At 36.4% G+C, this 26,980-nt stretch overlaps 1 protein-coding gene across 1 annotated transcript in view; it reads left to right on the forward strand.

The window, feature by feature from the left end:
• PPM1A (protein phosphatase, Mg2+/Mn2+ dependent 1A) overlaps positions 1-4,239 on the forward strand; it is a 40,381-nt gene extending 36,142 nt beyond the window's left edge. The window contains exons 4-6 of the mRNA XM_057731319.1: positions 803-911; positions 2,344-2,401; positions 3,349-4,239. Coding sequence (XP_057587302.1) covers positions 803-911; positions 2,344-2,401; positions 3,349-3,378 — 197 coding nt within the window. The 3' untranslated portion in view covers positions 3,379-4,239. The remainder of the gene's footprint in view (positions 1-802; positions 912-2,343; positions 2,402-3,348) is intronic.
• The last annotated feature ends 22,741 nt before the right edge of the window (positions 4,240-26,980 follow it).

Here is a 26,980-nt window from a genome sequence, read left to right on the forward strand (position 1 = left end):
TGCAGATCATAGCACTCTGTTTAATAACTGAATGTTTTGAAATTAACAATTCTAAATACAGTTGTATGGTTTATCAAATTTTTTCTTCTTAAAAAATTTGTCATGAAATTTAGACTTTTTCCATTCTATAGGCTTTGTTCAAATAATCAGCTAAGGAAATGGTATATATCTATTTATTGCTTAAAGATACTTTAGACAAAAGTTAAGCTGAGAGTGGTGTTCAAGTACATGACCTATTCTGCACATGCTACTTATGTATCATTTTGCAAATACAAACATATGTAAATATGATTTGGGTTAGTATATAATCAGTAAATCCCCCATACTTAAAGGGGTTTGGGTTTTTTTTTTCTTTTTTCAAATCTTGAAATTGTTTATTTTTTAAAAAATCTGTGTACTGTATTTTCAGGGCAGAGTTCAGGAAACATGTTTCCAGTCTAAAGAGAGGAGTTAATCTCCTCAGATGTAATTAGTTGGCATCTTAAGAGGAATATCCTCATTTGTACACGCATATCCCTGATTATGTAATACATTGATTTTAATGTGAAATCTTTTTCACATTTTTATCTTATTTTCATTCTTTGAAGTTAGTCTAGAAAGTATCGTATCTCATGTATAGTTTTATACATCCCTTTGTCATCAGTTTTCAAAGGTCAATTTGATTTTTCTTTCTTATACTAGTTCAGAAAATCTCAGATGTGGTAAATGCCTTCTTTAAAAACCTAAGTTATCTTTGTTTCAGTTTTTTTTTATTATTATTAAATTTGATAACACTTACAAAAAAAGTACTTCTGATTCCCAGAAATCATAAAGAAGCAGGGGGAAGGCGTCCCTGACTTAGTCCATGTGATGCGCACATTAGCGAGTGAGAACATCCCCAGCCTCCCACCAGGGGGTGAATTGGCAAGCAAGTAAGTTACATTCTACATACTCTTACCATTTATCTCAGTACATGAAAACATTAGGTATCCGTTGATCCAGTGTGTATTTATCTAATTTCTAAGGTGACTTAAAAATGTTTAACCTGTGGTTCAGTGTTTTTCAATATTAATGATATATGGTGCTTATTTAGAATAGGTATCAGAATATCATTATAACTAATTACATTGAAAGCTGTCTTCATTGAAGGCTTGGATTACACTGATTGCCTCCTATAGCAAGCAGAGATGAGATAGATAATCCAGTGAAAGAAATTTTTAAACTAAATTACATAGTACTACAAAAGTCTAAGTGTCATTATTATTCTTACTATTATAATCTGATTTTGTTAATCCCTGGATAACTCAACACCCCACGGTTGAGCATCTTTCTCTTCTTCCATCTGGGCTATTTTTCTGTATCTCTGATTTTCCCAGTGTTTTTGGTTGTTCATGCTGGTTGATTGGGTTTTGGTGTGAGGGAGGATAGGTAGATGCATTTCTTGCTTTTTTTCTCTTTGCACTATAGTTTATAGAACTGGACTAACCTGTGTTAAATATTAAGCTTACATCTTTATAAACCATGGTGGAGACTTTAAGCAATTTTATAATTCAAGGTATAAAACATTTTTACCTCAGATATCCATGAAATTGACCTACAAAGATATATTGACTAATTTCCTTGATTCTCCCTCCACTTGTTCTGTAAGTGTAGCCATGTTCTTTTAATCATTTCATGTGATTGTAAAACTTCCTATTTGAAGGTTTTTTTTTTGGAAATTGTTTCTTCCAGTATGATCTTAGGTGAAATGACTATAAAATTGCTTCAAATCATTTTTGTAAGTTGGGAGGCTATAACTTATAAATACCACTACTGATTTCTTATTTTTAATAAAATATTAAAAAGTAATTCCTAGACTTGCCAGGGAAATGTCATATTTGACATTTCAGTTTTAATAGAGCTTTTTTAAAGGGGCATTATGAAAAGCAGAAATTTAAATGTAAAATATCTAAATTATTTTACTATAACAGATGTTGAAGTTATTTCTACTTGAAAACATTCAGCTCTTACCCAGAATATATTAATATTATATCTTAAGAACTACATCATCATTTCTGACTCATAACCACTAAATGCCAATCCAGTAAAAGTAGCCCATATAGGCTGATTTTTTTTTTTTTCCAAGCTGTGACTTTAAGTCTTCTACTAATTGCATTAGTAGAAAGTTACATTTTAGAATAAAGTCACCTCTACTTTAACAATGGGGCCCGAATATTTTAAAGTAAGGCTCACTTATTGACAGTAAGAACTAAAATAATTTAAGTGTATGATTATCTTTGACATTTTAATGAACACCTGGCTATGAGTTATTAAGCAGTTTTGTGCTCTGAAGAATTAACTTTTTGCATTTTTTCCTAAATTTAGGCGGAATGTTATTGAAGCCGTTTACAATAGACTGAATCCGTACAAAAATGATGACACTGTAAGTAGCATTTTAACTCCCTCTGCTTTCCCTTCCCCTCCACTCTAAATGCACATCCTTCCTACCTGTTTTTGCAGAGCTGTTCATTGCACCCATTCTCTTACACACACCCCTGATTGATTTCTCTGAACTCTGCCTGTACTACAGTTCTAGTGCTTGAGGACATAATCATGGTGAGTGGCCATTTAACTCAAAAAAGAAGACAGTCCCTTTTAATTATTCTGAGTTTTTTTAAGCCTCTACAAGCAATCAACTTCAGAAGTTTTCCTCCACTAAATGTTTTTTTGAAGTTGGAAATGTCTCTGCTGAGAATCTTGAATTAATTCTGAGTTTTGTATGCAGCTGCAACAGAACTTCAGAAAGCCCATCTCCATTAATGCCCATTCTTTTCCAGGAGCCCTACATATTTCATTTAAATACTAAAGTAGAGAATTCTACATTTAGAATGCCATATTCTCCAGTTAAGTTTCCTGTTACAATTCTGTTGTAGTGTGGTGATTACAGAAAAGTGGTAACTTAAAGTCGTTTGGGCCTGTCTCTGAAATATTTTATATATTGCATTATGAAGCTTCCTCAAATCTCTATTACTTGAGGTTTTTAGGCAATAAAAATTTATAAAGGTACTGTTCTAAAAATAAATTGGGTTTATTGAAGAGAAAAAGAAAATTCTTTTTAGTAGTTTATTGGTGTAGAAATATATTTGGTCAACCTCATGGTAAAGTCATATTTCAAATATTTTATTCCAAACAAAACAAAGGGTTAACAATTCTTTGAACAGATTAAATATTGATATTTCATAAACACGCGTACACATATTATATACTTTAGAAAACATTTATATTCTAAAGGTCAACTTTACAAAACCTATCTTTCTGCATTACCCAGAAAATAATGCATCTCTAAGTTTTAATTTAGTTCCTTGTTTTGCTTTGTTTCCTTTTATAAAGGACTCTACTTCAACTGATGATATGTGGTGAAACTGCTCATCTAGCCATGGAGTTTACCTTCACCTCCAAAGGAGAGTACAGCTTCATTGAACCTTTTAAACATCCATCCTCAACTTTAAAGAAGGGCATATATAACATGGGTGAGATTGATTACACCAGAGAACTTCAGCAGTACAACAGCTAGCCCAGAACTGATTTTTTTTTTTTGTAAATTTGAGACTTACGTAAATGTGATTTCAAACCATAATTCATGTTGTAAATCAGACTCCAGCAATTTTTGTTGTATGATTTTGTTTTTTGTAAAGTATAATTGTCCTTGTATAAAATGCTCATATTTAATTATGAACTGCTTTAAATCACTATCAAAGTTATAAGAAATGTTTGGCTTGTTGTGTGATGCAACAGATATATAGCCCTTTCAAGTCATGTTATGTTTGGACTTGGGGTTGGGACAGGGAGAGCAGCAGCCATGTCAGCTAGACGCTCAAATGTGCACATGATTATGGAGAATTATTCCAAAATCTTACAAAGCTGAATATCCAGGGAGTTCATTGAAGACTATTTTAATGTTGTCGGCAGTGGGACTGGCATTGTTGATAGAGCTGGTCCCTTCATTTCACTGTCTTTTAGGTTCTCTCCTTGTTGCCATGAGTATTGCAGGTAATACAATATATTCATAAGAATATCAATCTTGGGGCTAAAATGCCTTCATTCTTTGCACCTCTTTTACAAGTCCTTACATTTAATTACTAATTGGTAAGCAGCAGCTTCCTACAAGTAGTAGGGGACTGCCACGTTTTTGCTATCATGATTGGCTGGGCCTGCTGCTGTTCCTAGTAAGATATTCTGAATTCCATTTTATCAATAAAGCTTGATTTAACAAACAAGAAATTTAATCATGTATGTGTAATTCCTCCTTTACTCCGCCCTTATTTTGAAACACCATACCATTGTAAATAAGACGTTTCTCATGGGGAAAGATGTTAGTCTCTTTCAATTGGAAAATACTTTTCTGTTACTCAAGGCATAGATGGAACTGTTTCCCTTCCATTAGAAAGACTATAAAAGATTTAAGTCTCTGTTGTTCCTTGATCTATTTTTAAATGGGTTTCTTTCTGGCTGCTTATTTTTTCATTAGGATGTGTATCAGCCTGAATTTGCCTACTGTTTAATTAAAGTAATTGTCAAAGCTTGACAATCTAACAATCTATGGTAGGGGTGTGTGTGTGTTTGTGTGTGTGTGCCTGTGATTTTTAATCAGCCCATGTCTTTAGAATACAAGTAGTTAAGATGTATTTAGTGATTTGAAATATAGCATGTTGATAATATTTAGCTGTTGGCCTTTAAAAATAACTTTCAAAGCTTAAAGAATTGTAGATGTAAAAATAACCTAATTTAATTTAGGCTTAAATTCCTCTGATTAAGCATGTGAAAGTAAGTTTTAAAATCTGTCACATTGAAAAGACTACTGTTCTGTGCCCTTCTGTATTTTTGTCTCTTTAGGTTGAATATTGTATTTAATCACCATGTAATTTAATCATTCAGTAAGCAGATTCCCCACTAGAAAACTATTAAAATGTAAGATTTAAATACAACACTGAATACAAAATCAAAACTGTGTATAAAAGATAGTATAACTTTGTTTTATTTGTTTTTTCCCTAACTTGGAAATATACATATTTGTATATATAGCCTTAAAACTAAAGTTAGGGGAGTATTGGGAAAAGTAATGTGAAATGTCTCAGACTTAAGTAGTTACATACCAGCAGAATCTTTTCATTAACCCTCTTATTTGTGAGGTGATTAAATGTAACTTAATTGTATTTAATTTATAGCTTAATCCAGCATGAAGAAAAACAAGTACTATTTATATTTAGAAATTCATAACAGTTGGAATTATAGAACCAATTCCGTACTTAACTTACAAATAAATGCTTAATGTCTAAATCTGTGGTAGAGTGCAAAGTATGATAATGTTCTAAGTTATGACTTTGTAAGCATCTAAATGTACATTTAATGAATACCAGTGCTTCTAGTATAGATTGCCAGTACTGAAAACTAAATTCCTATTATAATTCCTTAATTTTTTAAGTAGACTAAAGATTTTAGTTCTGGAAATTTCAGAAAAGTTGAACTGGATCTTGAGATGCAAAATCTTAAATCGTAAGTAAAATAAGTGATGGAAAGCTATATTTCAAACCATAGTAGCATATTTAGAGACTTTAAATTTGAAGGTCTTTAAAAAAGAGGAGGTTAAAATATTCCTCTGTTAAAATTATTAGTACTGAAATTAGGCCTGGAAGCGAGAGAAAACTGTATTAAGTGTGATCTAAGAAGGCTAAATCTTTTCCACATGAGTCAACATTGCCATATTAGATAGAATTTTTCATTATAAAAATAGATGAAGGAAGTGTACATTATAACGGCAAACTGTGTTCTTGATTCCTGGGGCTAATGGTGGTGGTGGGGAACCAGCCACACTTTTAAAAGGCACTTTTGCACTTCTGTTGTGCACTTCATTTTGTACCACTTAAATTCTTTACCTCCCACCCCCTTTTGTGTGCTAATTAGCATCTCAGGGCAATGCCTCAATTTTTTGATATGGTGTATGTTATTTTCTTTGGCGGGAAGAAGTTCTTGTGTGATGATAACATACTATTCAAATGTACTTTCATTTAAATGTTTTAACAGGATAAACCCACTTTGCTGCTTTTAATAGGAAATTCATTTTGTATAGCAGATTCTTGTTACCCTAATATTAATAATTTCACTGATCTCTTATTGTTTTAGCAAGGTAAGCTCTCTTAATTTCCACTTTCTTAGGGAATATACTTTTACAGATAACAGAAGCAGTTCTCAATATTAGCATTAACTTTTAAAAAAATCTAAGTGGTATTTTTCTTATTCAGCTTTAGAACTGTTTCAAACTTATTTTTAATTATGATGCATTAACTTGTTTCTAGAGTTCTATGCAATTAGTGTACTGCTCTAGTCACTTAACTTTTTTTTTACTAATATCATAAAATTAAGAAATATGGATTAAAGAATAAATCAACTATGTAATTCAAATAATCTGAATTATAGCAGTACTTTTAGTGGTCATCCATTTGACCATATATTAATCCAGCTAGTAACTCACCTTTTCTACAAAATATATAAAGTGTTAATTGCAAAACACTGTTTTAGGGTAAGCACCTTGAAACTATAGAGAAATGAATAGGTCCTTGCTCTCAAGGAGTTTGCATTTGAATAGAGTTTATAATCTAATGTATATTAATATTATAACTGGATCACTCATCCAAAAAATAGTTACTGTTTACCTGCTGTCTGCCCTATACTTTCCTGAACAAGGTGGGTCTCTGCCCTAAAGAGCTGATTTGCAGTTCCTTTAGTCACTTGAAAACTCCTTCTGTTTTATTCTCAAAGTTAAAATCTCATTCGGAAGAAAATTTTGTTTTGCATAAGAATAAAATTGGACTGATGAGGCTCAAGTCTGTTCAGTATGCTTGATTGCCTCACGAATGGCTTATATTCTTCCTGCTGACAGCAGTAAATCAAAGAAATAAGGTAATGTATTGAATATTTCTTAGAATTCTCCAACCTTGGAAATAGTGATGGAGTTTAAGACATTTAAAAACATGTATCTAGGACTTCCCTGGTGGTCAGGGAACTAAGATCCCACATGCCACGCGGTGCAGCCAAAAAATTAAAAAATAAAAACATGTATCTAGCTAAATTTATCTTATTTAACCAAAAGTCTATTTTCTTGTAAAAACACTGCCAGTGTTAATATCCAATTTTAGTTAAGTGATTACTGTGTTTTAATTTTTTAAAATAATTTTACTGACCATCTTTACTGGACAAATTCATATGAAAATTCAGTTTGTAGTTTCTGAAAGAATTGATGAAACTGGTTACGGGGGGGTGTTTTAATTTTGAATTTCATGGTGTATACTTTTAATTCATAAAGTTTGAATGAGAGGTTCAAGCCTTTAATGTTTTGATTGCCATTTGTACAGTATTATGTTAGGATTTGGTATTAGAAAATATTGTGTAAATATTTCAGTATGTAAATGTTTCTCATTTGAGGTTTTTCTTCAAAGGAAACTTTAGAGTTTCATATACTTTTGCTTACAAAGACTGCTGGTGAGATGACCATTTTTTAATTAAGTGATCTAGTCTTCTAATTAAGTTTTTCTTTTAGGCATTAGAAAGACTTCTTTATAGTTTAAAATTTTGGAAGCTTAATTTTACTTCTTTCTATAATGTGCTTTGAGTTTGGGGTTGTATTTGTTTTAAATTTTATATACAGTACTTCAGAATATGCTTGAAAGATTTAAGAATTCATTTTCTAAATGTTATGAGTGTAATACCGTATTGTTTTGTTGGTCAGAATAGTAAGTCTCAGTTAAGTGTTAGTTATTACTAATAGAATGCTACACAGAGATGATGAAAAGCATTTGGTTCCACTTTTGTTCCCTTTGACACACATTCTTTCCCTTTTTCCTGTTTTATATATTTAGTGGCCTCTGCTCTCCTGTTTTCCTAATTATATTACCAGTAGGTAGGAGTGTGCCAGTTAGAAGCACTCAGAATTGAAATCGTAGTTGACAACTTACACTTTTATAAGATGGGGGGAAAAGATTGTTTAACTTGATAAAACAACAGAGTGACATTTTTTTCTCCCTTATCCTGAAGGAAGTGTTGCTTCATTTCCTTTACTACCCTCTTGGTGGCTTCTCTTTTTTCAAACCAAAACAGACCAATTCCATTCTCTTGAGCAAGAAAGCTTAGTGCATTACCTCACCAAGGCCAATTAATAGTATGTAAACCTGGGCTGAAATAGGAAAACGTGGGAAATAAAGGGGTGGGAAGATGCCAGTGTGGAGGGCAGAGGAAGATTACTCTTAATTATTTAAAAAGCCATAGGAAGGTCTTCCTTGGACCTAGCTGTATATTATTAAGAACTGTTGCATCACATAAACCAGCAAGAACCAACCTTTGCTTCTGCAGATAATTTGATTTTTCCAGCAAGGAAGATTATGATAAAAAAATTCCTGCTTCTCCCAACATAGAAACAACTGAGAAAAATAAATGCAATGTGTCTTCACCACAAAACCCAATCCTTCACTTTTCATTGTTTCAAAAACCTAGTTTTCTATAATAGCTTTCTCATTGAAATAAATGTTTAGAAAAATTGTTTAGAATTTTTTCTTTCTTTTTACATTGTCCTCCTGATCAGTAAAGGGCATTTAGTAACATTTGCATTTGTATGGTACTATCTGAAGTTAGATTTGTGTAAGAGATTAGGTAGTTGCAGACCAAAATTAGTACTATCTTGATTAGGTATAACGAATGACACAAATTCTTTGCAGCAATGCTTCTTAACCTTTTAAGGTCACAGGACCTTTGAGACTGAATAATCCTAGGAATTTGGCACCCAGGAAAATGCACATAATGTTTATAACTCCTCAAAGTTTACAGTATTGCAGTGGTTAATGGGCCACTGGTTAAGATCCTATACTGCAGCATAACAGGGCATCAGCCTTTTTCCTTCAAGGCCCATAAAAAATATTAATATATCAAAGATATCAAAATAATTTGAGTCTATTTTAAGGAATCATTTCAGTTTTTAAAAGATTGAGGAGGTAAGACGGGGGTCTAGGGTAAAATCTGATATTAAAATATCCTTTTTAAAAACTGTATCTTGGGGGCAGGAAGATAATGGTTAGTATTTGGACTAGTTTTGGAGGATAACATCAATTCTAAATTTTCCACTTTTGACTCTCAACAGAAAAGAGCTATAATGGAAATGTTCATGGAACATTTCTGACCTGCATAGTGTAGACTTATATTCACAAAGCACATCTGACTGTCAGATCTCACTCAGATTTTAAAATTTTGAGCTTCCTGGTGTTAGAGTTTATTAAATTTTAATTCACTTTAAATTCTGAGAAATTAGGTATTTACTGATACAGAATGTTAAAATAGGATCTAACATACAGCCACCAGTGTACAGGATTATGAGATTTCTCTTAAACATAACTACCATGAAAAAATTGATGAGCTTGTTGCATTTGTTGCCAAAATTGGATGTCTGGTTACAGCATATTTAATTCCCATTTGTGGGAATTTTGAAACATAGAGACTGTCTTACCTGGTTAGCCCTTAACTAGCTCAACAGCATATCTGCAGGAAAATATCTTATTTATAGTAATATGCCCGAGTACTGGTTGGTTTCATTCTTGAAATGATTTATTTCAGTTAATTTGTATAAATGTTATGAGTGGAGAGGCCATGTACATGTTAAAAGCATGTTGCATTATATAATCCATACATGTAAAACTAATACAATTACAAAAGTATTTCCTAAATACAGTGTATAACAAAATTCTCCACAGTAACTCACCTACTGTTTGCAGTTTATGTGATCCAAACTCTTAAAGAATTTTCATAGATGTATATGTTGTATTATGTACCATTTCCTGGTCCAAAGAAAGTATGTGAATTCAGTTCTAACCTTAAGAATGTACTTTTTGTTTTCAAGTCCATTGAAGAAATTGCATTCAACCTGTGAGTGGTTGCAGATTGTGTGAAATGAAAAGTAGAAATAATTCTAGCTTGCAAAACTGGTGCCACTAAATAAACAGGTGATTGCATAATGTGTGTGTATCTATGATTATTTGATACTGCAAGCAGCATTTTCGTTCTGCATAGAAACCTGGTAAACTTGACTTTATTAGGAGACTTTAAGAAAATTTTTGTTCAGCTGAACTCAGTTAATTTGCTTAAAAAGAAAGATCTAATAGTCAACAATTTGAACTAGACTTGTCCCTCCCTGATTTTAGGAAGATGACTGAAAGCCAGTAAGTTCAGACTGATGGTTATTTTCATGAAAACATCCCAGAAGTTTAAGAGAGCCATAAGTTATTCCTCTTGGCAAGAACATACCAATTGTCATCTTATAGATGTATATTTCTTACTCCCTTGAAGAGTTGAGACTGCGTGGGGAGTGGCCTGGAAAAGGACTTTGCCACCTAGCTAGTATTCCTAGTGTAGTGCCCGCTCTGTATTAGACCCTTATGTGTTTAGGATGCTTCCTTCCTCTGCTTATTCTGAAAATTGGTTGTACTACCTCTGTCCTGTGTGCATTCATGTCTGAAAGTGTGACTTATTTTATAGGCTTGCATAATTAAATTAGAGGGATTTTAGAGTACATTGAATTAATGATGTAAGTGAAGTTGTATGAACTGCAAGAGCTTATTTTGTTCATTGTAAAATGTGTAATGAAAACACATAATGAAGCATAATAACCCAAGGTAGCAAGTCATAAGTAAGGTTGAAGTAAATAAGGGTTTACTTGGCTTATGTATAACTAGTATCTGTTCACTTGTCAAAGTGTGTCCTGAAGTTTTGTTTTTGTTTTTCGTAGTTATTCTTTTGAACACTGAAGCTAGGTTTTTTTGTGGGTTTTCTTGTTTTTGCTTAGTAAAAATTGTTTCAGTTTTTCCCTTTAATTGATCACATGCTGAGAAACTCATATTGGGGGTATCCTTTTTTTTCTTTCTTCGTTATCACTTAGTAGCTGAGACTCGAAATTCCCATCAAATCACAGAAATTTTGATTCCAGTTGAAAAGTCTGTTCTTACATGAACTACCCCCAAAAACTTGGCTTGCATGCCCTCTGTAGGACTTGGTTTATTTGCCACAAAACCAGCCAGTTAACCAGAGACCTGTAAAAGATGTGTACTCTGCTGCTGCCTATTGTCTGCAAGAGATTCATGTTTATTCTCATACCTAATAGAAGGTGATTCAGAGTACCTCAAAGGCTTTTTATAAGATTGTGTTTCATGTTAATAGTTGTACTGTTACCTAAATAGTGCATTAGCTAAACACACTACATGTGTGTCATCCTCTGCTATAGTTTGGGTACCAGCTTGGGTCTTCCAGATAAATTATTTTCTCTATGGCTTTCCTTATAGCTACACAAATGTTCTTCTAGAAACTTGACCCAGTGAAATTGCCAATATTTGATCATTTTTGATCGACCAAGATGGCGGTTTTTGGACTTCCTGGTGGTGCAGTGGTTAAGAATCCACCTGCCAATGCAGGGGACATTGGGTTCCAACCCTGGACTGGGAAGATCCCACATGCCACAGAGCAGCTAAGCCTGAGTGCCAGAACTACTGAGCCTGCACTCTAAAGCCTCCGAGCCACAACTGCTGAAGCCCGTGTGCCTAGAGCCCGTGCTCCGCAACAAGAGAAGCCACCACAATGAAAAGCCCATGCACTGCAAGCAAGTGTAGCCCTGCTTGCCAAGACTAGAGAAAGCCTGAGCACAGCAACAAAGACCCCACCAGTGAAGAACCAACACAGCCCCCCCCCAAAAAAAGCAGTTTTTATATCTGATTCAATTTAATAGTTTCTGAAATTAGTTCCTAAATGATCAGATTGCAAGTCAGTACACTTGAGCCTTGAACAATGTGGTGGTTAGTGGTGGCAACCTCCTTACAGTTGAAAATCCAAGTATAACCTTACAGTCAGCCTTCCGAATCCTCAGTTCTGTATCGGCAGACTCAACCAACCACAGACTGCGTACTACTGTAGTACATATTTAGTGGAAAATATGCACCTGTAAGTGCAGTTAAACCTGTGTTGTTCAAAGGTCACCTGCACTTCTCATTATTTATATTTCAGTCAAATCATGTCTTCTTAGAATTGATCCTAAGAACTGGACAAGTTTAAAGAAAAGCTATAGCTTTGAAAAAATTTGCAAATATGAAATTTGATAAATAGACAATACCAAATTTATAATTTCTACCTTGAACGTAAATGAAAGTTCTTAAGATAATTTTTATTTTAAATTACTGACTTATTCTCTGTCATTCCAACTCTTCACAGAGCCCCTATAGTTGCTCTAGGGTAGATCGACTTGCTGCGTAGACATTGGTGTGAGAAATGTTATTCCAGCAGTAACCCAGAAAGGGAATAATATTGAATTTAAATGTTCAGGCAGAATTATAATAAAACATAAAAGCTAAGATGGGAAAATGATGTTTATGGTTTTATTTTTAATTACATAATTGAGGTGAGTGAAGGGTTCCTTTCAAACTTTATTAAGGCTGTTGAGATGTATGGGTCCCGCTCAGTCTATGACTGTGAGACATCACTGAAGTTTCTGAGACTCATACTCTTTAGTCCTTGTTAAAGGTGGATGAAAGCTCGAACATCATTCTAGGTGATGATCAAACTCTGACTTAGGTTGTAGCCATGCAGGGTAAAGTTCTTTTATTTTTTGCTATTTGTGTTTGTTTTGTTAAAAAGTGACTAAAATTGCCTGGTATTTAAAAATCAAAGGGTTTGCCAGAAGAGTTTTTGACTAAGGCTAAGGGGTTGTATATGTACCTCATATTAGTATCCTGAAATCATTCTGGGATTTTTTAAATTCTCAATATAACATTTTGAATGTATAGTTGATTCTATTTAATGAAGAAGACAAAGTTTATGTCATGAGAGCAGAGTTAGTCTCAATTATTTTAGCCATTGATCTTTTAACTGCCTAGTAGCAAACCTGAAAGCTTTTAAACTAAAAGTCTGCAAAGCGTCCCTAACAAAAACTAAAATTTTCTAGTGATTGGATGAAGAAGCACATGGGAAGTGACTTTTTAAACTTAGCATTAGGCAAATAAAAGCCTTCATGTATCTGATGTAAATTCAGCTTTTATAACTGTCTGCATTTTTTGATGTACTTCGGCAGAGTCTTTGCTGCAATGATCCTTAATAGAGAGAGGTCTTATTAAGGGCATTGAAACTGCTTCTGTGCTTAGATCACAGAAAGGACGCTTGCTTGCTGTCCTTCCTTACTGTTTCCTTTTCTGTCTGAAATCAGAATGATTGTCTTGTTTTTTTCCTTTGGTTTTGTCTTAAGTATCTAAGTTCCTAGTCTACATTCTGCTTTAGGACTTCTGTAAATATTTTTTGGAAAACTCTTAAGGCATTGAATTCTGTAGCCTTGGATAGCATAAAGGTTTATCATGTGCTCTGTCCTGATTTTTAAATATATAGACCCGACTCTTTAATGACAGTATGGTGTATGATATATGCATGTATAAATATCCTTGTTCAAGGTCAACTCCACAGTGCCTGTCACTACTGTTGCTAGTTCAACCTGACCTTCAGAGAGGTTTGCCTGCTTCACCACCAGATGGATTTGGCATCTGACAGGACCACAGTGTCAGTAAAAGCTTCATCTCAGGAGGATCAGGGCTCCAAGAAGGAAACTTCCTAGAGGGCAAGTCTCCGTAATTAGAGACAAGGAAGAATGCAGTAGCAAGTTTTGAAGATCACATAGTTGTGCTCTAAATATGTTGGAACTGTCTTGATATTTTAGTTTCTGGGCTGAAAGTCAAACACTTTTGTTCAAAAGTCATTTGTTCAGGTATAAAAATTTGAATATTTAATGTGAAAAGAATTGTACTTCTTAATCTTAGAATCTGATTTTTCTTAGCCATTAACTTGAAGTCATTTAATGAAGTTGGAATTTTTCTTTTTGGCATGGGAGGAAGAAGGGAATATGAAGGAGGGAAAGAAAAGGAGATAGATACTAAAGGCAAGAAGAGGTTGTTTTAAAGTTTAAAAGTATCTTTTTTTAAGTTAGGAAAATTCTGTTTTTCTGAAATTAAATGGAATTAATCAATTTATTCCCCATAAATCATCTTTGTTTTATAGTAGTAATGCGTTACTGGTTGATGGATTAGTCAAGTCTCTGTTCTCCCTCCATTAAGTCCCTCCAAAGGCCCTGTATTAGGGGAAGAAGGGGATGATCCAACTTCAGTTGCCAACTGTCACTTGTAGGTTCCATTAGGAAAGCAATTAAAATGAGGTTTAAGATAAGGATTGGAGATTGCCCTGGCTTTTCTGAAGTAGTGGTTCTCAATCTGCCAGCAACATAGAATCACTTGGGAAGCTTGAAAAAAATCCTTCAGCAGTGAAAGTTAGGTTGAAAGGTCCACACTCAAAGTTACCCCCAACCATCCCGAGTGAATGCCTCCCTGGCCCCTCTTCAGATCCTCTGTTCAGATCCCTGCAGTGGCTCCCATTTCACTCAGTAAAAGTCAAAATCCTTATATGATCCCCTGCAAAGCCCCCTAAATGGCCCAGTCCCTGTGCCCTCACATGCCTCTCCTTCCCTCTGCTTCCACACTGGTCTGGCTGTTCCAGAGCATGCCTATTTCATTCAACCCTAGGGTCTTACAGACACTTGCTTTCACCTGTTCCCTCTACCTGGATGTTTTCATTGACTAAAACAAGTTGCATCTAACTTCAAGGGGACCTAAAAGGAACAAACCAGAGTATTTGTGAAAAACCCTGCTTACTAACATGGGGCACAATATGCATTTGATGGATGAATAAGCCTGTGTATGTGTGTGTGCGCCTGTAGAAGGTGAGATTGGTGTTATGTACACTCTAGGAGATGTGGTGTCTCTTGAACTGTGCACTTTGAGATGAGTCCTGGTAGAGCGGTGGCTGGGGCCACATGGCTTATACTACTGTCATATTTTAAGTGCTCATAATTATTAAGGAAGAGGTCAGTGCTACTGCATCTTTGGGTATGAAGTTGGAACACATGCTGTTGAGGAGAAGGTTAGATTTCCGTAGGCAGAGCTAAGTAGGAAGAGTTTTCCAAGCAGAGGAAACAGGTGAGCAAAGGAAAAGACGTATCTGTTAGGGAAGGCACCTGCGGCCTGTGAGAATGTTGGTCTTAGCGGGAACTTCCCACACTCACACCCCATAAGGGGTCCAAGAGAGGTTTCGATAAAGGTAGATCCCTGAGAAAGCCAGCTCCTTATGTCCTTGAAAAGAGCTTTCGGTAAGTTTATGTTATGCGTACAGCATTGCTTATCTCAAATCAGTGGCATTTCAATAACGCATGGAGTTGTCCCCTCATATACCACCGAGTGCAGTGCTGCCCCAAACCCCAGTCCTTGAATAATTTTGGCTGATTGTCCAGACAGAAAAATCTATCTTGTTACGTCCTCCACCCACATGGATTGTTCTGGAGTCTGGAGGAGAGATGGGCTGTGGAACCCCCGGGCAGAAGTTCTGGCAGACCTCTGGGTCCACGTAGAAGACATTCTTCATAACCTTAGCTGGCCTGGCTCCTACCTGCCCAGCGTGAGCCAGGAGCCGTGGTCTAATTTGAACTGTGCACTTTGAGGCGAGTGCGTGGGAGCAGAGAGGCGGGGAGCACATGAAATGCTGTTTGAGGTTTCCTGTTTGCTCTAGCTCTGCGGATGCTGCCCTTTGCCGCCACCACCCGCCAAGCCAAAACAAAGTAACATTGACATTGAGAATGTGGAGTTGGAGCTAAAAGCAGTCAAGCATCTGATAGCCTATTCTCCAAGTTTTTACAACGGACAATGTATATTTAATAATTTAAAAAACGTTATAAAACAGTCTCCAGTTTATCAGCAACTTATTTCTGATGTGACTATCTTAAGATGTATAATGATGTGCATAGTTTTGAGCTGCTTCTAAAGCTATTACCCAAGTTGATTCATGGCGAATATGATCATTTGTATGTAAACATTGCTTTGTTTACTCAGGCTTCCCTTCTTTACCCACAGTGCTCTGCTTGCTTCCATTCTAAAGCAGTCACTCTACCAGGTGTGGCTAGGACATGAGGTAAACAGTGATAGATTTTTCTTCTTAGTAAATGTGATTCTTTAGAGTAGAAATTCTCTGAATATAAGTAGTAAGCAAGAAAAACAAAAGCAAAACCTAGCAGCATGGGCTCTGCTTGCTCACTGGATACTTCCATCTTCCTGCTGCTCCAGCTGTCCTGCCCCATGTTGCTGGGGAGACTTATTCCCCAATATTACATAAACCCCCGCCAACACCAACCCTGAAATACCCTAAAACTGCTCCTGTCAAAGGCCTCTCCACTGCCATCCACACCTCTGACTCGGGAGGCAGTCCACACAGAAACCATCTGCTGTCTCTGCTGCATCTTCCTGTGCGCCAGCAGATACTTAGGGAATCGCTATCTAGAGATGAGACCTCGGCCCATCTCTCTCTCGTGCTTCTAGGGCACCAAAGTATATTTTGTTTGCCACAGACTTGTATTTTGAGTTAGACTACCCTAAGCCTCCAGATTTGGTGACAGTCTTTCCAGTCATTTTCTGGTGGTGCAGGGAAAAGACAAATCAAATAGGAATTCTAATGTATATGGATTATTGTATAAGTTAAAGAATATTAATAATCAAAATATAGTAGACATCTCCCACCATGATTTAAAATAAGCTGTTAAAAAAAATTCTTTGAGCTGGAAAAAAAATAGTATTTTTTCAAACATCTTTGGTCAATATTAGCCATCTGGACTAACCTATCAGAGAAGACTGTACCACCTTTATTATCTTTTGACAAATGTTTTATTGTAAAATACATATAATGCAAGTTAGCATTTTAACCATTTTTAGTGGCATTAAGTACATCCACAATGTTGTTTAGCTGTCACCACTATTATTTCCAGAGCATTTTCATCATCCCAAACAGAAACTCTGTACCCACTAAGCAATAACTCCCCACTCTCCCCTCCCCTTGGCACTAGGCAACCTCTGTTCTACTTTGTATCTCTAGGAATTTGCCTATTCTAGATATTTCGTATAAGTGAAATGATACACTATTTGTCTTTTTGTGTCTGGTTTATTTCACTTAGCATAATGTTTTCAAGTTTCATCCATATTATAGTATTTATAGGAATTTTCTTCCTTTTTATGGCTGAATATTATTCCAGTGATGTATATAACACAGTTTGTTTATCCACTGATGGACACTTGGGTTTTTTCCATCTTTTGGTTCTTGTGAATAGTGCTATGAACCTGGGCATACAACTTTGAGTACCTGTTTTCAATTCTTTTGGGTATATATCTAGGAGTGGAATTGCTGGATCTTACTGTAATTACTTATTCAACTTACTGAGGAACTACCAGAATGTTTTTCATTTTGCATTCCCACCAGCAATGCATGAGGGTTCCAAATTCTCCACATCCTCACTGACACTTATTTTCTGTTTGTTTGAATAACAGCCGTTCTAATGGGTGTGCAGCGGTATCTTATTGTGGTTTTGATTTGCATTTCCCTGATGACTAAAAATGTTGAGCATTTTTTCACATGCTTATTAGTTATTTATGTATCTTCTTTGGAGAATTTTACATTTAAGTTCTTTGCCCATTTTTTAATTGGGTTGTTTGGTTGTTTTGTGTCTTTTTGATGTGCTGAGTTGTAGTTCTTATCAGATAGGTGATATGCAAATATTTTCTCCCATCCTATGGGTCGTCTTACTCTGTTTATAGTCTTTTGATACGCAAAATTTTTAACTTTGGTGAAGTCCATTTTTTTCTTTTATTGCCTGTGCTTTTGGTGTAATGCTTAAGAAATCACTGCCTAATTCAAGGTCATGGAGATTTTTACCTATAGTTTATTCTAAGGGTTATATAGTTCTTAAATTTAGGTCTTTGCTCCATTTTTTTGAGTTAATTTTTATATATGGTGTAAGGTAAGGGTCCAGCTTCATTCTTTGGCATGTGGATATAGTCTTCCCAGCACCATTTGTTGAAAAGATTACCAATTTTATTTACAATGATAGATTGAGCTCTTTGTTTTCTCATCCTGCCTCACCTGACAATGGGCACAGAGAGCTTGCAAACTGTTTCTTCTCCCTCCTATTACCTGGCTGGTGAGGATCAGCCCTGATTCCTATAGTAATAATGCACTCCCCATTTAAAATTAACAATTAACCAAGATAAATGGGTTCTGCAGTTCTTGCTACCATATTTTCCCCATGAGGCTGGTAGATGGCCATGAGAATTACTGAGACAATGTATACAAAAAACCTAGCACGGTGCATACCGGGCAGTGGATGGATCTCTTAGGGCTCTTCCTTTCTAAGCAACAGATCCTGGCTCTAAATAACTTAAGCAAAAAGTGAAATCTATAGAAAGGCCATTAGAAGCTCACAGACTTACAGGAAGGCTAGAAAACGAGGCTTGGAAATGAGTAGGAACCAAGGTGATTAGAGGAAGGGTCTATCCTCATAGCTTCAGATGGGGCAGACACCAAAATTTAGTGATGCACCAAGTCTATACCTAATGCTGCAGAAGAGATTTCCCAAAGGAAATCAGAGCACAGTTACGAAGAGGGAGTGAATGCTGGGCAACAGCTTATGGCAACTGTCTGCAATAAACAATCTTGTTGGTTTCCCAGTATCCACATCCACATGCTTTTCATTCATATACTCCCCCAAATGCTCCTGCCTCACATAATGCAATTACCAAAAATGCATTACCCCTCAGAGGGAGACAACAGAAAAGTGTTGTCAGTGTTCCAAGGCCAGGATACCTCTGTGATGTCTACTCTTTAGTCTTGTCACAGTCCCATCTTGCCATTCAGTAACGTACATACTAAATGGTGTACGTAACCAACAACTTACAGTACTCTGTGGGCAAGTAGGGATAAGAATAAGATAAATTATCCTCAACATTCAGATATGTACACACCACTATTCATTGTATCAGCAACAGTGTTTCCTCTTAATGGTCTGTGTGAATCATTCCCACTGCTGTATTTTGTTCAGAATACTCTGTGGCCCTCTGAGGGTACTTCCTGTGGGACCCTTCACTGGGAAGATCACACACCCCCATCCCCACCCCACTGCCATGAGGTGGGCCATGTGGTTTTCTTTCACCAGTTGAATGTGAGCTTAAGAAACTTCCATGAAGAAGTTTTATCATGTGGTTCTGCCCTTTTCCCTTTTGTCATGAGCTTGGCACTGCCCCATATAGGGGCTATTCCATCATCCTTGGTCCCAGAATGGAAAGGACATGGGCAGAGCCGAAACTATTCATCTGTGATTGACGTATAATGCAAATGAAAAATAAACCTTTGTTGTTATAAGTCACTGAGAGTTGGGAGTCACTTGTCAGAGCATAATTCAGTCTTTACTAACTAATACACCAGTCAATAACTTAACATCCCTCTCCCCTAGCCTTGAAAAACTATTTGCCCACTGGAATGAGGAGCTCCAAATAGGTGTCAGTGTCAGTTTCCAGCTTAGTGGAACTATGGTTTTGTACCTTCGTGTAAGCATTCCTTCTTTGAAAACAGATCCTAATCCAGCAGTCATGAGAACTGAAGGCAAAATTTTTGCAAGTGATCTACTACTCTTACTTTGGTTCTAGACTAGTGCTGTCCCAACAGAACTTTCTGTACCGCTATTCAATATGGTAACCATTAACTACATGTGGGGCTACTGTGTCTGAGGAAGTGAATTCTTTATTTTGATTCATTTTAATTAAAGAGCCACATGTGCTAGTGGCTACTATATCAGTAGCACAGTTCTAGATGCACATACCTGGTTTTGGAAGAAAGAACACCATATTGTCACCGGTTCAGAACAAAAAAGAATCCTACAAAGTAGCACCCCATATTAAGGTGCTACCTCCCAGCTGGCCATGGGACCGATCTTCAATAGACCAATCTATTCTATGAGACTAGATGCTTCTGGGTGGTAGATATCTGATAAAACTAGTTAGTTCCAAGAGTACTAGCCCACCTTCTTATGCTGTAAAGTGAGAGCAGGTATTTATCAGGACACAGTCTTGCTCCAAAACCCTTTGGAGCTCAGACACCCCAAACCCACTAGCCCTACTGAGTCCTGAGGGCAGGGGGCAAACCTGAAAGCATTTCCTCTAAGATCAGGAACAAGAAATGGATGCCCACATTTGCCACTTTTATTCAACATAGTATTAGAAGTCCTAATAGCAATTATACAAGACCAAGAAATAAAAGGAATCCAAATTGGAGAGGAAGACATAAAATTGTCACCATTTGCAGATGACATGATACCATACATAGAAAATCCTAAAGATGCCACAAAACAAAACAAAACTACCAGAGCTCATCATTGAATTTGGTAAAATTGCAGGATACAAAATTAATGTACAGCAATCTGCAATCCCTATCAAAATACCAAGGGCTGGAGGAGGATCAAGACAGTGGAGTAGAAGGACATGGAGCTCACCTCCCCGCATAAACACATTGAATACATCTACATGTGGAACAATTCTCATGGAAAATGAACTGGAAACTCACAGAACTCCTATATAACCAAAGATGCAAGAGAGATCTATACATAATTAGGTAAGACAAACCAAAAAAAAAGGCATCAGGCCAGGACCTGTGCCCCTGAGGGGGATCTGTAAAAAAGAGACGATCCATACCAGTGGACCCTCACCCTGGGAGTGAGCAGGTCTAGCCAGAATCTGGGCATCCCATATCCCAGCTCTGGAGTCCTGTACAGAGGGGACGAGCCCCCCTTGCCTCCTGGGAAAGCCACTGAGACAGACAGAAGGGCTGAAGAAGCCTAGACTCCTGAGGAGTGTGCCTATGCTGGCTTTCTAACAATTAGGGCAGAGAGAGCATTGCAGTGGTGGCTGCCACTTTGTCACACTTCCCAATCTGAAGGGGCAAACACCCTAGCCATGCTCACTCCACACCGCAGCTTGGCACATGATCTGGGCAAAGATTCGGTCTAGCTATGCAGAGACAGACTAAAGTGCAGCACAGCCTTGGGGACCATCGTCAGCCCACACACAGGGTGGTGCCACAGAATGTGTAGAGGCTAAGTGTTGAATCTCGGGCAGACAGGCTCTGGGCGAGGTCTCAATCTAGCTATGCAGAGGCAGCCTGGAGGGCCTGGGGTGTGATCTAGGTGGAGCCATGGAGCCCATTGTCAGCAGGTGCACAGGGTAGTGAGTGGGGCTGCAGTAGACATTGTCAGCACACACACCGGACAGCTCCACAAGAATGAATAGTGGCTAAGTGCTGAATCTTGGGGCAGACAGGACCTGGGCATGAGTATCAGTGGTTCATTTCCCAGCAAGAATGCCCAGCTCGGCCCACTCCATACTGCAGCTTAGCACTGGATCTGGGCAGACAGGTCCTGGGAGGTCCCCAGAGTCAGCCCAGATCTCAGGCAGCAGCACAGCTACCTCGGTTCCTGTAGCCACAACACCTTGACCCCAGCTCCAGGCCCAGCCTACTCCACTAGATCTGGAACAAACACAACAGAGAAAGGGATGTGACCCTGGGCTGCTTCTGAGTGGAATTTTGCATGCCTACACAGGTGGCACATAGGTCCTCTGTGACCACGCAGGCCTCATTTGCTTCAGCAATTACCTTCTTTGTGGCAGGGCACTCAAGGGCAACAAAGCCTGATCAAGCCCAACCCTCAGGGCTTCTACTCCAGCAACTGGGCAGCAGACCCCACTCCAACAGGGTGGTGAAAGCCATGGAGCAGAGAGCAAGCCCTACCTCACATCTAGCACTGGCTCTAGATTCAACAGCAATCACACCCTCTATCAAGGGGATACAGCCAGCACACTGTGAGGAAAGACCTGGCTGGCATCTATACTGAAACCAGCCCCCCCACCAAAAATATTGGACCCGCAGTTGACATAGAGTCACTCCCCGTAAAAACACTCCTTCAAGACCACAGTGAGGTAACTGTTTCTCCTAAATGCATAGAGATAGATAAGGCAAAATGAAAAGGCAGAGAAACTACTCCCAATTAAACAAGAACAAGATATCTCCTGAAAGAATAATGAAACAGACCTCACCAGTCTATTAGATCCCAAGTTCAAAAAGGAGCTAACAAAAATGCTAACTGAATTAAGAAAGATTATTGATAGAAATGCTGATCACTGTAACAAGAAACTTGAAACTATAAAGATGAACCAAACAAAAATAGACAATTCAAGTGCTGAGATAAAAACCAATCTCGAAGCAATGACTAGCAGACTAAATGACACAGAAGAAGGAATGACTGATTTGGAAGATAGAATAATGGAAATCACCCAATCAGACAAATAAAAAAAAAAAAAAAAAAAAAAGAAAGAAAGCAACATACAAGATCTAAGGGATAATATAAAGCATGCCAACCTATGCATAATAGGGCTTCCAGAAGGAGAAGGTAAAAAGGAGACTGAAAATGTATTTGAAGAAATTATGGCTGAAAAATTCCCAAATCTAAAGAAGGAAACAGGCATCAGTTACAGGAAGCACAGAGTGCCCTAAACAAGAGAAACCCAAATAGCACATCAAAATTACATGTGAAGGAGGGATGTATAAAAATGCAGATCTTTTAGAATGTGTTTGAACTTGAATGACTATCAGTTCAAAGCAAGTAGGCATAATTATGGGTCAACAGACTTGAACTCCATGGGAACCACACATTTATTGTAAAAAATAGATTTTGTAACAGATTCACAAAAACCAAGAAGAAAGAAACTCAAGCATAGTACAAAAGAAAATCATCAAACTACAAAAGGAAAAACAAAAAGAGTTAGAAATGAACAAAAAAGAACTACAAACAACTGGAAAACAAGGATTAAAATGGCCAAAAGTACCTACCTATCACTAATTACTTTAAATGTTGATGGACTAAATGCTCCAATCAAAAGACACAGAGTGGCAGATTGGATTAAAGAAAAAACAAAAACAAAACAAGAACCTACAATATGCTACCTACAAGAGACTCATTTCATGGCAAAAGACATACACCTTCTGAAAGTGAGGAGCTGGAAAAATATATTTTGTGCAAATGGAAATGACAAGAAATAGGGGGTAGCAATACTCATAACCAGAAAAAATAGACTTTAAAACAAAGGCCATAAAGAAAAAGAAGGGCATTATATAATGATAAAGGCATCAATACAAGAAGAGGATATTATAGTCATTAACACATATGCACCCAACATAAGAGCACCTAAATATACAAAACAAATTCTAACAGATATAAAGGGAGACATTGATAATAAAATAATATTAGGAGACTTTAATACCCCACTGACATCAGTAGAGGGATCATCCAGATAGAAAGCAATAAGGCAACAGATGTCCTAAATGACACAAATAGACCAGTTGGACTTAATTGATATCTACAGGAACTCTATCCAAACAAAACAAAACAAAACCAAAACCAAAACATATTCTTTTCAAGCATACATGGAATTGTCCTCTAGGATAGACCACAAAACAAGCTAGGTCACAAAACAAGCATCAACATACTCAAGGAGGTTGAAATTATTTCAAGCATCTTTTTTGACCACAATGGTATGAAACTAGAACTCAGCCACAGAAAGAAAAACAGGAAAAGAATGAACACATAGAGACTAAATAACATGCTACTAAAAACCCAATGGATCAATGATGAAATCAAAGAAATAAAAGAATACCTTGAGACAAGTGACAATGAAAACATGACCTTACAAAATCTATGGAATACAGCAAAAGCAGTTCTAAGAGGGAAGTTCTTAGCAATATAGGCCTTCCTCAAGAAACAAGAAAAATCTCAAATATCCTAAAGTACCACCTCAAAAAATTAGAAAAATATGAACAAAGAAAACCCAAAGTCAGCAGAAGGAATGAAATAATAAAGATCAGTGAGGAACTAAAATATAAATTTAAAAATAGCAAAGATCAATAAAACCAAGAGCTGTTTTTTTTGACAAGATAAACAAAAATTGACAAACCTCTAGCCAGGCTCACCAAGAAGAAAAGAGAGAGGTCCCAAATAAAATATGAAATGAAAGAGGAGAAATAACCAATACCAGAGAAATTTAAAAATCATAAGAGAACACTATGAACAGTTATATGCAAACAAATTGGACAACCTAGAAGAAATGGACAAGTTTCTAGAAACATACAGCCTGCCAAAACAGTCGAGAAGAAACAGATAACTTGAACAGACTAATAACTAGAAATGAAACAGAATCTGTAATAAAATATTCCCTCCAAAAGGGAACCCTCCTACACTGTTGGTGGGAATGCAAATTGGTACAGTCACTGTGGATAACAGCATTGAGGTTCTTTAAAAAAAACTAAAAATAGAGCTAGGATATGATCCAGCAACCCTACTCCTGGGTATATATCCAGATTTTTGAAAAGATATGTGCACCCCAATGTTCATTGCAGCACTATTTACAGTAGCCAGGACATGGAAGCAACCTAAATGTCTACCAGCAGAGGAATGGATAAAGAACATGTGGTACATATATACAGTGGAATATTACCCAGCCATAAAAAAGAATGAAATAACGCCATTTGCAGTGACATGGATGGACCTAGAGATTGTCATATTGAGTGAAGTAAGTGAGATAGAGAAAGACAAATATCATATGGTATCACTTATATGTGAAATCTAAAAAATGGTACAAATGAACCTATTTACAAAACAAATAGTCACAGATGTAGAAAACAAACTATGGTTACCAAGGATGGGGAGCAGGGAGGGATTAACTGGGAGACTGGAATTGACATATACACACTACTATATATAAAGTAGATAACTAATAAGAATCTATTGTATAGCACAGGGAACTGCGCTTAATACTCTGTAATAACCCACATGGGAATAGAATCTTAAAAAGAGTGGATACATGTATATGTATAACTGATTCACTTTGCTGTACAGCAGAAACTAACACAACACTGTAAATCAACTACATTCCAATAAAAATTAATTTTAAAAAATTTCCTTCAAACAAAAGTTCAGGACCAAACAACTTCACTGGGAAATTCTACCAAACATACAAAGAAGAACTTATACCTATCCTTCTCAAACTATTACAAAAAATTGAAGAGGAGGGAACACTCCCAAATCCATTCTATGAAGCCACCATCACCCTGATAGCAAAACCAGATAAAGACACAACAAAAAAAGAAAATTACAGACCAATATGGAAGCAAAAGACCTCAACAAAATATTAGCAAACCAAATCTAACAATACATTAGAGCAATCATACACTATGGTCAAGTGGGATTTATTCCAGGGATACAAGAGTTTTTCAATATCCACAAAACCAATGTGATGCAACATATTAACAATTAACAAATAAAGGTATATTAATTTTGTTTGTCTTTTCAAAGAACCAGCTTTTATTTTCATTGATCTTTTCTATTGTTTTCTTCATCTCTATTTCATTTATTTCTTCTCTGATCTTTATGATTTCTTTCCTTCTACTAACTTTGGGTTTTGTTTGTTCTTCTTTCTCTAGTTGCTTTAGGTGTAAGGATAGGTTGTTTATTTGAGATTTTTCTTCTTGAGGTAAGATTGTATTGCTATAAACTTTCCTCTTAAAACAGCTTTTGCTGCATCCCATAGGTTTTGGATTATTGTGTTGAAATTGTCATTTCTCTCTAGGTATTTTTTGATTTCCACTTTGATTTCTTCAGTGATCCATCAGTTATTTGGTAGCATATTGTTCAGTCTCCACGTATTTGTATTTTCTACAGCTTTTTTCTTGTAGTTGATTTCTAATCTCATAGCATTGCGGTTGGAAAAGATGCTTGATAAGATTTCAATTTTCTTAAATTTACTGAGGTTTGCTTTGTGGCCCAGCATGTGATCTATCCTGGAGAATGTTCCATGTGCACTTGAGAAGAATGTGTATTATGCTGCTTTTGGATGGAATGTTCTATAAATATCAATTAAGTGCATCTGGTCTAATGTGTCATTAAGGCCTGTGTTCCTTATTGATTTTCTGTCTGGATGATCTGTCCATTGATGTAAGTGGGGTGTTAAAGTCCCCCAAAATTACTGTGTCGTTGTCAATTTCTTCTTTTATGGTTGTTAGCATTTGCTTTATATATTGAGGTGCTCCTATGTTGGGTGCATATATATTTACGATTGATGTATCTTCTTCTTGGATTGATCCCTTGATCATTATGCAGTGTCCTTCTTTGTGTCTTGTAATAGTCTTTATTTTAAAGTCTAATTTGTCTGATATGAGTATTGCTACTCCAGTTTTCTTTTGATTTCCTTTTGCATGAAATACCTTTTTCCATTCCCTTACTTTCAGTCTGTATGTGTCTGCAAATCTGAAGTGGGTCTCTTGTAGACAGCATATATACGGGTCTTGTTTTTGTATCCACTTGGCCAGTGTATGTCTTTTGGCTGGAGCATTTAATCCATTTACATTTAAGGTAATTATTGATATGTATGTACTTATTGCCATTTTGTTACTTGTTTAGAATTTATTTTGTAGGTCTTTTTTCTTCCCTTCCTTTTTTGTTCTCTTGTGATTTAATAACTATCTTTAGAGTTGCATTTGGATTGCTTTTTCTTTTTTGTGTGTGTATCTATTGTAGATTTTTGGTTTGCAGTTACCATGAAGTTTTGATATAGCATTCTACATATAATAAGATTGTTTTAAGTTGCTGGTCTCTTAATTTCAAATGCATTTCCAATATCATGCATTTGTACTCTCCACAATTGCTGGTTTTGATATCATATTTGTGTGCAGATGATTTCCTATCTTTACTTTATGTTTGCCTTTACTGGTGAGGTTTTCCATTAGTAATTTTCTTGTTTCTAGTAGTGGCCTTTTCTTTTCTGCTTAGAGTGTTCCTTTAGCATTTGTTGCAAAACTGATCTGGTGGTGCTGAATTCTCTTAGCTTTTGCTTGTCTGTAAAGCTTTTGATTTCACTGTCAAATCTGAACAAGAGCCTTCTTGGGTAGAGTAATCTTGGTTGTAGGTTTTTCCCTTTCATCACTTTAAACACATCATGCC

Source organism: Hippopotamus amphibius, chromosome 4, assembly GCF_030028045.1.
Source record: "Hippopotamus amphibius kiboko isolate mHipAmp2 chromosome 4, mHipAmp2.hap2, whole genome shotgun sequence".
NCBI classification, from domain to species: domain Eukaryota; kingdom Metazoa; phylum Chordata; class Mammalia; order Artiodactyla; family Hippopotamidae; genus Hippopotamus; species Hippopotamus amphibius.